This window comes from Panulirus ornatus, chromosome 14 (assembly GCF_036320965.1).
Source record: "Panulirus ornatus isolate Po-2019 chromosome 14, ASM3632096v1, whole genome shotgun sequence".
NCBI classification, from domain to species: Eukaryota; Metazoa; Arthropoda; class Malacostraca; order Decapoda; family Palinuridae; genus Panulirus; species Panulirus ornatus.
The window spans coordinates 4226197-4237177 of NC_092237.1; the positions used below are offsets into that span (position 1 = coordinate 4226197).

The following is a 10981-nucleotide window of genomic DNA, read 5'->3' on the forward strand; positions in this document are numbered from 1 at the left end:
GTTTAATGCTTCACTTACTGTAGAATAAGTGCATGGTGTGTGTGTGTGCGTCAGGTAGTGTCTCTGTTACCGTATGAAATTGCTTCACGCTGGGTGTGACCGTGTATTAGGAACATGTCCCCTGCTGTAAGTGAGTCAGTTTAGTATATTCGTGACACAGTGTCGTAAGGATGTCATGGCGTGTCATCGAGTGGTATATTTTCCGTCACAGTCTGATGTGCGCGTGCTGACGAGCTACGAACATGTCACAGTGCTAAGTATCATTAGATATGTCTACGTATTCTTACTGTAATAAGATAACCGTTAAAGAACATGTAATGTATAAATGCATGATATTTCGTCTTATTGGAGTATGAATGCATAATATTTCTTCTTATTCATGCTATTGTCAAACTTCCGTTCACGTTCTGCTCCCTGATTGGTTCTGTGCTGGGCTGCGGGCGGGGCTTCCTAGTGATTGGCCAACTTTTGATGACAGTTTTCATAATAACCTTCCAATAACGAAGATCCCGTTTCTCTGATATTTCTCCGGAGACAAAAAAAATCTTGCAGGATACATTTGACCAATCTGATAGATTAAACTGACTTGAGACCAAACTAAGTATATATTTCTAGGATATTGTGCTGGCCTGTGGTCGCCCAGACCTGGAGTCGCCAGCCCTGAGTGAGGGAATTAGTGCGTGACCGTTACACGTAACACTTCCTTCATATTGTACGACTGTTCCATTGGCGTGAGCTTACAACACACTAAAACTTTACGGTGGTGTGGGCTTACGACACACCAAATCTTTCCAGAGGCGTGGCCTTACATCAAAACATACCAGTGATGTGAGTTTATGACACACCACTATTGTTAGGTGTGATCTTACGACACACTAGAATCTGATATATATATATATATATATATATATATATATATATATATATATATATATATATAAAGATAGAAAAATGAAGACCTAACCTACTGACCATACTATACCGCCCTAGCATTGACAGAACTGTGTATATTGTAATCTCTCACTTTTGATGATGTACTCAACTGTAGAAATGGGTGCGATGACGGAGGAAGAAGGGGAAAGGGAGGAAAGAAAAAAGATGAATGGGTCTAAACGCGTGATGAAGACATGAAAGATGAAGCAATGAAATAGTACTAGATCGACACCAGGATACATATGATGTGGTATGTGTTCTTATATACACATATATAAGCAATATTTTATTTGCAATGCCTCATATTCAAATCAAGAAATCAGTTGAGTTGTGAGGCTTGCAATGAAATCCAGATCTCACCACATGACGGGCGTGAGCCTTGCAGACTTTTTACTATTCCTCAGTTGGCAACGCTACGAGATGACAAGATGGTGAATAATCTAGACCTGCGCGGTGCGACCATCTGACCAGCTGGTGAGTAATCTATACCGGCACGGTACGACCTCCTGACCAGCTGGTGAGTAATTTACATGGATACGGAATTAGCCTTTGGCCAGCTGATGAATAATCTAGACCACAGAACGACCCTTTGAACAGATGGTGAATAATCTATACCAGCACGGAACGACCCTTTGACCAGCTGGTGGATAATCTAGATCGAAACGAAACGACCTTTGGACCAACTGGTCAGCAATCTTGACTGTCTTTTGTCTGTCCCATTTACCTTCCATCTTTTCTAGTATGTAGAGTGCACTATGAAATATATATATCTTTGTAAAGTTACAATGCATAAACACATAAATCTTACTAGTGTTTCCCCTGTTTACAAGAGTCGGGAAATGTTAAGAAAACAAAACTACTTTGAAGGATGACATTTCATACTGCCCTATAAAGTGTAACCAGTTCACTGGTCCTAAAGCGAAAGACGTGTGGTTCGAAAGAGCATGGCAGTACGACCTTTGGATATGATGGCTTGGCCTTAACCTCACTATAAGAAAGGGCACTTAGAGATAAAGGAAAGAGAGGGGCCAGGAAAATGGAGACAGACAATATCAACGACCAGATTTTCACATGAAGCGAAAATGGTTGCCTATAACCAGTTCACATGAAATCATGACCTCGACCTTACCTTTGGCCCTTCCTACAACAGATTCAGAGACTTGAGTCACCAGTTTATGTGAGCACCCACATGCACCTCCCACGCCAGCAACGTTCTTCTGCATAGTTCCTATTTGAGTTCTAAAGACGATGTCATATTACTTAGAATTTCTCATAAAACATTTAAACGACATTACTCTGAAAATATATATTTACATCCGTGCCAAACAAGTGAACTCACCTTGGAATTTCCATCAAATAAATCTGCTTAGCTCTACCTCAGCCAATCAGATACGTTTCTCTGCTGCACAAAATACTGAATAGTTACGGAGTAGAATCGAGCACCTGAATGTGAACCGGGCTCGAGGTTAGCCACACAGACACAATATAAAGACTTGGACAAAACTAGCGACTTTACACGTCCATACCAGGCAAGGCACTGGTTGAGGCCTTGGCACAACTCCTTCGACCTCACCTAACACTTACTGTCACCACCGAAAAGATGAATATACGGACAAATCACAAAGCATCAAATTACGCTCAGGCCAACTTCAAAGGTTTCATGCGCAAGCGTGCGTTCTCCTCTGCAAAGCGCCAATTGTCTGTGTCCATGGCGTGAATAAGAAAAGAATGCGAGCACTGTGAGGGTGCCTGCCCGGTGTGGCAACTGTGCGGGCGGCCCCCGTCACGCCACCAGCCGCCCGTGTTGACTACTTCATACACAGCGTGAGATTCCGATTTTCTGCACCCAATTTTGTTCCTTGCTCTTGTTCCAGATGCTGTACACTATGTTTTTACACTCTTATCGCATCTGAGGACTCACCATAATCACCCGGGGGGGAAAGGTGTTTATATTGGAACGTCGAAGATATATGGATGAGGCTGCGATGGACGCGTTGATGAATAGCTTTGGCCAGACGCTTGTCACCGGTCATGCGGGCCCCACACGTACACACCCTGCTTTAGACCCTCGCTCTGTGTTCTGTCCTACACTCTACATCCTCGTCATGCACTATACCAGATATGGACCCTAGTCTTTGATCCGGTCGTAAACTCGTTCTACGCAACCTCCTCTTCCTCTCCCTCTCACACCCTGCCCTACACCCACAACATACATCCTAACTAGAAATTTATCTGTAGAAATATCATACTTTATTATCCAGAGAGGATAAAATTAAAGGAAAGGCAGTTCTCAAAGGATTAATGTCACCATGTGTCTGTGGTGATCACTCATGTATGTAAGGTTGTGCAAAATGTACATACACAGCTCAACCAAGCGCGTGCAAAAAACGCTTAAGCACATACAAGCACACCTGGCGTAAACTGGGGTGTACGTGTATTCAGAAGGTGAAGACATGGTGAAGGTACAAAGATGTAAGATGGGGCAACTAAGTATTGCAAAAAATTTCCCGCAACACAAGTAGTAATCACACAAACAAGACCCAACGACTACAAAACTCTTCCTCCATCTTACAAGAACATAGAACGTAATCACACATACACACACACACCAGGGTACGACCCATCGGTCAGCGAAATCCACTTCGACCAAGTCTGCCTTCAACAGTCGCCTTACGTCATTCAGATAAAACTGGCTCGTTCGATCATCGAGCCGTTGATTATAATGTGGCTCGTCGCACACAAACACATATATTTGACTCCCTCTTTCTCCTCTGTTCCTTTTACCAATTCCCCAGTTTCCCTCACACTATCCCCTTTCTCTTTTTTTGCCTTTTCTTTAAAAGAAAGAACAAGTTAAGGAAATAACTCAAGGTTTGCATATCTATATGTCAATGTTACTGGACTTCGCCTGCTCTAGGTTACACCACAAAAGTCACCCACGATAGGGTATATCATTGTCAGTACGCTACGCTCTTAAGAAAGAAAACTTCTCTCTCCGAACGTCTACATTTTCTTGCCACTTAAAGTAGCGCAGCCCTGGGCTACAGTAGCCTTTTGAAAGGTTCTGGGTAACACCAGGATTCCTTCATATGAATTAGAGAAACGTCTATCGGTCTGGTAGGATGGTTCAAGCAGAACCCCGCAACCTTAACATTAATAACAGCACTAAGGAAAACTCTCAGTACAATAACAGCACTAAGGAAAACTCTCAGTACATCCTATCCCCGAACATTTCTCAGCACAACCTAGGATCGTCGATATCCGGCACTACACCACTAGATGCTTACTAAAAATTCTTGGGGATAAAACGTGTCCCATCTGTTGCCACTGAGCGAAAAGAGCTATATCTTAGAAAGATAATTTGGAATTTGATTACTTGCAAAATTATATTAAGGGTAGTGGAACTCAACTTTTATAGAATTGATTTCCTTAAAAAGTGTATATAAGATCTCATTCATTGTATGCATGTGGGAAAGGACAGTAGAGGTAGACAAGATTTTGTAGAGGATACGGGTGTGTTGTAGTAAGTATTCAAGAACGGACGCAAAAATGCATAATGATAAATTATAACCACTAAAAAAAAAAAACTGCCATACACTAAACAGAAGTATGACCAGCTCTGGAGACGTAAGTCTAACTAGCCTAGCTAGCCTGATGCGTTAGGCATAACCGGAGGATGACCCTCCTCGGTGCCTGTACATATGACCTCGACCTTTGACTTTTCATTCTCATCTAACCCTTCATTACATGCACTACGTACGGTGACTTTACTAAGACAGAAAAGCACAAGGAACACATTGCTATACTCACGCGCAAGGAAGTTAGACCCCTATTATCCTTGCATTGCAGAAGGTAACAGCATCCACACTAATATGATACATAAAGATTTTAAGACAAGCTGTTATTACTGCGGAAACTAATACATGGGGTGAAAGTACGTCAAACTGAACCCACGAAGTGAGTAGATTACCTTAGATTTGTGATACGATTTGAAACACGTCTTAGTTGAATGAGCTTTGCGCAACTGTCCCTACCACCGATATTCCTGCCACTCATTACCAACCACTACCAATACCACTTAGTACTCGTAACATCACTACCCCCTGCTATCCCTACCATCTATCCATCCCCCTTTCGTGTCCCTTCCCTCAATCTGTAGTGTTCAAGATAATGAGGTCACGTGCGCGGCTACCGTACATGGATACTGCACACCTCAACACCAGGTAATTACCGCCACCATCTCCAGGGAGGGCGCCCAATTACATTGTATTGTACCAGCAGGAGGGAAGGAGCATCGGTTGTAAGCGGAGGGTAGGGCATAACTTTAGGAAAACAAATGTTTAAAGAATAGATAAGAAAAGCGCATAAGACTACATGTGATATAGTTGAGAAAAGGTGAGAGAATGTAGGACACGATCATACAATTTCATGCAGCGAATGTGTTTTCCATGATATATGTGGGTGTTAACGGAGGTGCAGTAGCGAACGTATTGGCAAAATACGTCGAGCAGAAGAAATATATTGAGAGGCAAGCCGCATTTGCACAAATCGCTTCACAAAGTATTTAGTATCAAAAAACTATATTCATGTTTGAAACTTACGTGTCACGATTTTTGATCGATGAGCTGAAAGCCTGCCACAGCCAGAATTTTTACGAAGCCCAATTTATCTTTCTTGTAATGGCGACATAGAATTTTGTAAACAGACTTGTTTCTCGTAATGTTTCCAGGTGGTCGGATTTGAATCCTGAAGAGCGAAATCCAGGTATGAATAACTAAAAAGCAACCACACTGTCATATTTACATAGGAATCTTGGGAGTGAAGCAGACGGCCTTAACAACGTTGTGCATTTGCTTGACAACGAAGGGTCATTGGGAGAAGTACAAAAGTGATTAATGAAAAATAATGTTTGCAAACGTAGACTGGAAGATTTAGAAACGTTTGGATAAGAGCTGAATCTATAAAAACATATGATGAATTGATAGGGATGAATACATAAAGTTTAGGTACTAAAAAGTTGATACATATATATCAGCTACAAGTAGGGTACCCAAAGAATACGAAGCTGAATTATTCTCAGTATGATTAACGAAATAGTTTAAAGCTACGTTATTAAAACATTTGCTTGTTAGGAAAAAAAATTCAACATCAGAACTTTATCGTCCTATTGAAGCTAGGTTAGGGGGGATTAGCCATGCAAGATAAAGTATACAAGTAATCTCTGACTTTTAAGTTCGACTAACTAGTAGGAAGAAAAGCCTAAGGCTCTTTCAGTAAAACTGAAATATAATGAAAAAAATGGATCAATCAGCATCAAGCAACAGCAGAACATAGTAAACGAATGGCTGTAACAAAGAGGCAGAAGCACCCCATTCTGGCTGTATGTGTTCTTGACACAAGAGAAATTTCACCTGATATACAACATGCGAATTTCCCTTTATGGGGCTCATGGGAGGAATACATGATAGGCGTGATGACTAGCATGAAGGGGAAACGCCTGGTTTCCCCTACCATACACCCAGAGTAAACAGGTCGTGGTTACCCCAGGCGGGGCGGGCGATGGAGTTGCGTTTCGTTTTGATGTAGTTTACATACGACTACGCCCAGCGGGAAGGACTTCTTTTTTTTCTTTTTTTGCTTTGAAACTGCATACATACGACCACATCCGATGGGTAGGATGACGGAATCGTGTTTCGTTTTGATCTTGCGTGCGTAATTACGACTTACGTCCAGCGGATGAGACGAAAGAGTCGATTCGTTTTGACCTGGATTACATACGACCATGTTGGACCGGGAGGGCCTGGTCAAGAATGACTCCGCTTTCCATTTTTTTAATTCTTTTACAATGTCTATGTACGAATATCAACATTTACACAAATATCTGCACTTCTTGTACTCTACGGGGTTTCACATATGGTTGGGCTTCTATCTTAATATGCCTCCACTGGCGACAGCCATTAAACCGAACAGTATGCACACATTGAGAGTCAGAGGAGGTAATCATGTAGTAAAACAGTAATGATGGAAATAACGATTCAGAGGAATATGACTGATCTCCATAGAAACCAAACATTTGAACTCCAACATTATGTCCAGCAATTTGTTATGAAAGACGACAGGAACTAATGCACCTCAAATATTGGTAATGTTTTTCTCCTCCGATATTTCTTTTTCACTGACGTCTTTCCAAAAAGGTGAATCATATAAAGCTGTGTTTTTGCAAATTATGTTGTAAATTTTGCGGATCGTCGGTGTCCTAACTGTAGATGATAGCTACACGCTGTACACCATTCGATATCAATTAACTATAAGTCCATTATTTTTGTCCAGTCCTGTGCCATTATCTACTTTGTGAGTGGCGTCTGCTGTTCCACTCCATCCGGTGTAAATGCTTTCCCTTCATGAATTGTAAAGCTTATTCTTTCATCTATTAAATTTTAGGATAGTGTTTTATATATATATAATATATATATATATATATATATATATATATATATATATATATATATATATATATATATATATATATATATATATATATATATATATATATATATATATATATATATTAGTTTATCCTTACTTTAGAAAATTATTCTCTCGATAGAGAACGGAGGTTTTGCTAGCACGACCCTAGATGGCAGTAAAATTTCATCTTATGAAGTTCAATCTTGTTACCTGTCTTAACTGCATTTTACCACCGGAGAAATGGCCACCATCACAAGAGTATGTCGATCGGCCTTAAGGCCTCACAATTCTCGGTTAATTGGGGCAAATTTGACGAGGATTGCTGGGATATCAACGTCTAAGAAGAATAAAGACACCATAAGCCTCTCAGACGAAGTAATTCAGAAAGAGAAGGTCGATACCCAGGAAAATACAGCTGTGACTAACAAGGTAAGAATGCTTGCAGTAAATTCGTAAAGTTTATTTACCATATTATTTCTAGGTTCATGATATTAGTCTTTTCCCAACAAAGATAAGGGTCCATGCTTCTGCAGGGAAGCATTTAGTACTGCATGTCTCGATGCTAGGTTTTCATAGATAACCAGACAGTCTTGTAAACGTACTTGTTATTTTTATGAACTATATATATATATATATATATATATATATATATATATATATATATATATATATATATATATATATATAAAACAATTTTGAAAGGTTCTACAGCTTCTTACCACCATGGTCAGTTTTCATGTCAACCCTAGTCAGCCAAACGGAATGTCAGATGACATTTTTTTATTGTAACATGTAACTTTATCTCTTATCAACACATCTCAATCATTTAATGTTTGTTAATAATGAGACATGATGAAATTTGGTTTATAGCAAAGTCAGAAGATTTTATATATAGCATATTCGCTAATTAGCCTTTAATTACCTATATATATATATATATATATATATATATATATATATATATATATATATATAAACGCAAAAGTATTATATAAGATAATAGGCATTAACATTTTCCGTGTGCTTGAGATTAAGTCATGAATGAAAAGTCTCCTTTAAAGGAATAGAATCACAGCCTCTTATTCCACTTGTTATAAGATTAGCCTCATATTTTCCCTGATCATCATACCCCTCTTTACTATTGAGTTACGTGTTGTCTGAGGAAATTACGATTCTACGTGTAACAAAAGTGCAGAACTAAACAAACATCAAATCTGCATCTATTAACACCGTAAACAGTGGAAAACTATTGTGACATTTAAAGTGCCATCAGTCAGTAATGGTAAGGATTTTACAATGACAATGTATTGTGGGGAAAATGCAATTGGATTTGGAGGGCATAATTCTGTTGCACTTTTATTTTATCTTTCTGTAAAAGACTTAATAAGACAGTAAATAAGTTGATAGTAGGGAGGGCAATGAATATAAGGAGAAATGTAAGGTAAAGTCAATAGATTATCTTCACAGTTTACTCTAAATTTTAAGATGATGCATTAATTGTAGGTAGCAACATTGAAAATGCAGAAATTGTTTTCATCATAGTCAAAAACTAATTTCCAGGTAGTTTGCCAATTCTGTGCTTTATGTGTATGATGTTTCCAATATTTACCTTTTTACCCATCTTTTTGATATTTCAGTGACCTCTAAATGATTTTACAAGATCAAAAAGGTATCACAAATTGTATTAAACAATTTGAATAGTCTCCATGCCACTCTGAATGCTTTCCATGTAGTGACTATCATAATTCTGACATGCAGTACCTGGAAATTTATGTAACTTTGAATGGAGACAAAATGGAGAAAGTGAAGTGTGTTTTAGATATCTGGGAGTGGACTTAGCAGTGGATGGAACCATGGAAGCGTGAGTGTCACAGGGTGGTGGGAGAGAGCGAAGGTTCTGGGAGCGTTGAAGAATGTGGGGAAGGTGAGAATGTTATCTCGGAGAGCAAAAATGGGAATGTTTGAAGGAATAGTGGTTTCAACAATGTTATATGGTTGCAAGACATGGGCTATAGATAAGGTTGTGTGGAAGAGGGTAGATGTGTTGGAAATGAAATGCTTGAGGACAATATGTGGTGTGAGGCAGTTTGATCGAGTAAGTAATGAATGGGTAAGAGAGATGTGTGGTAATAAAAAGAGTGTGGTCGAGAGAGCAGAAGAGGGTGTATTGAAATGGTTTGGTCACATGGAGAGAATGAGTGAGGAAAGATTGACAAAGAGGATATATGTGTCAGAGGTGAAGGGAACGAGGAGGAGCGGGAGACCAAATTGGAGGTGGAAGGATGGAATGAAAAAGACTTTGAGTGATCAGGGCCAGAACATTCAAGGTATTTTTATGTTTAGGGTTGTTCCTGTGTCTTGTGTATTTTCTTTTTTGAGTGTGTGTATTTTTCAGAATTTTATGTATTTTTATTAATTGCAGAACTGGATAAGTTGGGGCTTCAGTTATGAATCAGAAGTTAAGGACAATACAACGATGCACATGACATTTTTTGCAAGTGTAACACTGTGCATAGTGACTGGAGGCTTCGTCTGGGCATACATGCCAGACTTCAGGTACAACAAATGGTTTAGGTTTGGATATACTTTTGATTATCTCTTGTTTATAAGTATTACTTCTAAGTACCTATCCAAACTAGTTTTTTGAAACATTTATCAGACCTCTCAGAACACAAGAAGGATGCAAATGAAATTGATGTGTGTGCTAATGATCAAGTTGGGATGTAGATGTCAGTAGAATAGAATTTTGCACCTTCCAAAGATAAAGAACTATTCAGTAAGAAGCCATACTAAATGAAAAAAAAAAAAGTCTTAGGAGCTCTGATATGCAAACTTTAGGTAACCATTGCTAATTATGAAAGGTTTGGAGAAGGTTCATTTAAATGTTGTCAAGCCAATTTCTGCCATATATTGGTAAAACTTAAGCACTAAATTTCCTCTGCAGAATGATAGATTGGGCACAACGTGAAGCATACCTTCAGCTTCGTCAACGGGAGGCAGAAGGTTTGCCACTGATTGACCCCAATGTTGTTGATCCTGAAAAGTTTGAGCTGCCAGAGGATGAAGAACTTGGGGGTGTTGAGATAATCATTTAAATAAGGTTGATGAATTGTTTGTAGTTTTGTGTTCTGTACATAGGTACAGATGCACAATTAATGCGATTACCCAATATAATTGATAATTAATTGTATTGGTATGTAATGGTAATTAGTAAGGGTTCTGTTTATTGAAATTTTCCTTATCTGTAAATATACATACGTATTTATTCTTAGTGATTATTGATTTCCCATTTACAGACTTATAAAATGCATTTTTGTTTATCGCCTGACAAAGGTTAAACCTTGACCAACTGGATCAGGGATAGGTAGGTGTGAGCTGTAGATGATATAGGTATTGCAAGAAATATGAATATGAAGGCAAATGAATTGAGCATGGTGATGTTAGTTTGTGATAAAATGAGCTGAATAAAGGCTAAAGTAAATCCCACATCAACCAATGTTGTGCTTGTTAAAGATCCACACTAACCTGGTCTCACTTGAAAACCTTTTTTGACCAAATCTTAAAACATCCATTCTCCCAA

The 10981-nt window shown here is 38.9% G+C and overlaps 1 protein-coding gene across 1 annotated transcript; it reads left to right on the forward strand.

The window, feature by feature from the left end:
* Positions 1 to 7613: 7613 nt before the first annotated feature.
* Positions 7614 to 10669, forward strand: NP15.6 (NADH dehydrogenase [ubiquinone] 1 beta subcomplex subunit NP15.6). Its single transcript, XM_071669382.1, has 3 exons — positions 7614 to 7830; positions 9824 to 9957; positions 10346 to 10669. Exons 1-3 carry the CDS (start codon positions 7642 to 7644, stop codon positions 10494 to 10496), a joined length of 474 nt encoding a protein of 157 aa, XP_071525483.1. The 5' UTR covers positions 7614 to 7641; the 3' UTR covers positions 10497 to 10669.
* Positions 10670 to 10981: the final 312 nt, after the last annotated feature.

Bases quoted from the DNA above. Each gene is read 5' to 3' on its own strand.
- NP15.6 (XM_071669382.1), top strand. From the start codon at position 7,642: ATGGCCACCATCACAAGAGTATGTCGATCGGCCTTAAGGCCTCACAAT. The intron at 7,831-9,823 runs GTAAGAATGCTT...TATTAATTGCAG, and splicing joins ATACAGCTGTGACTAACAAG to AACTGGATAAGTTGGGGCTT. The intron at 9,958-10,345 runs GTACAACAAATG...TTTCCTCTGCAG, and splicing joins GCATACATGCCAGACTTCAG to AATGATAGATTGGGCACAAC.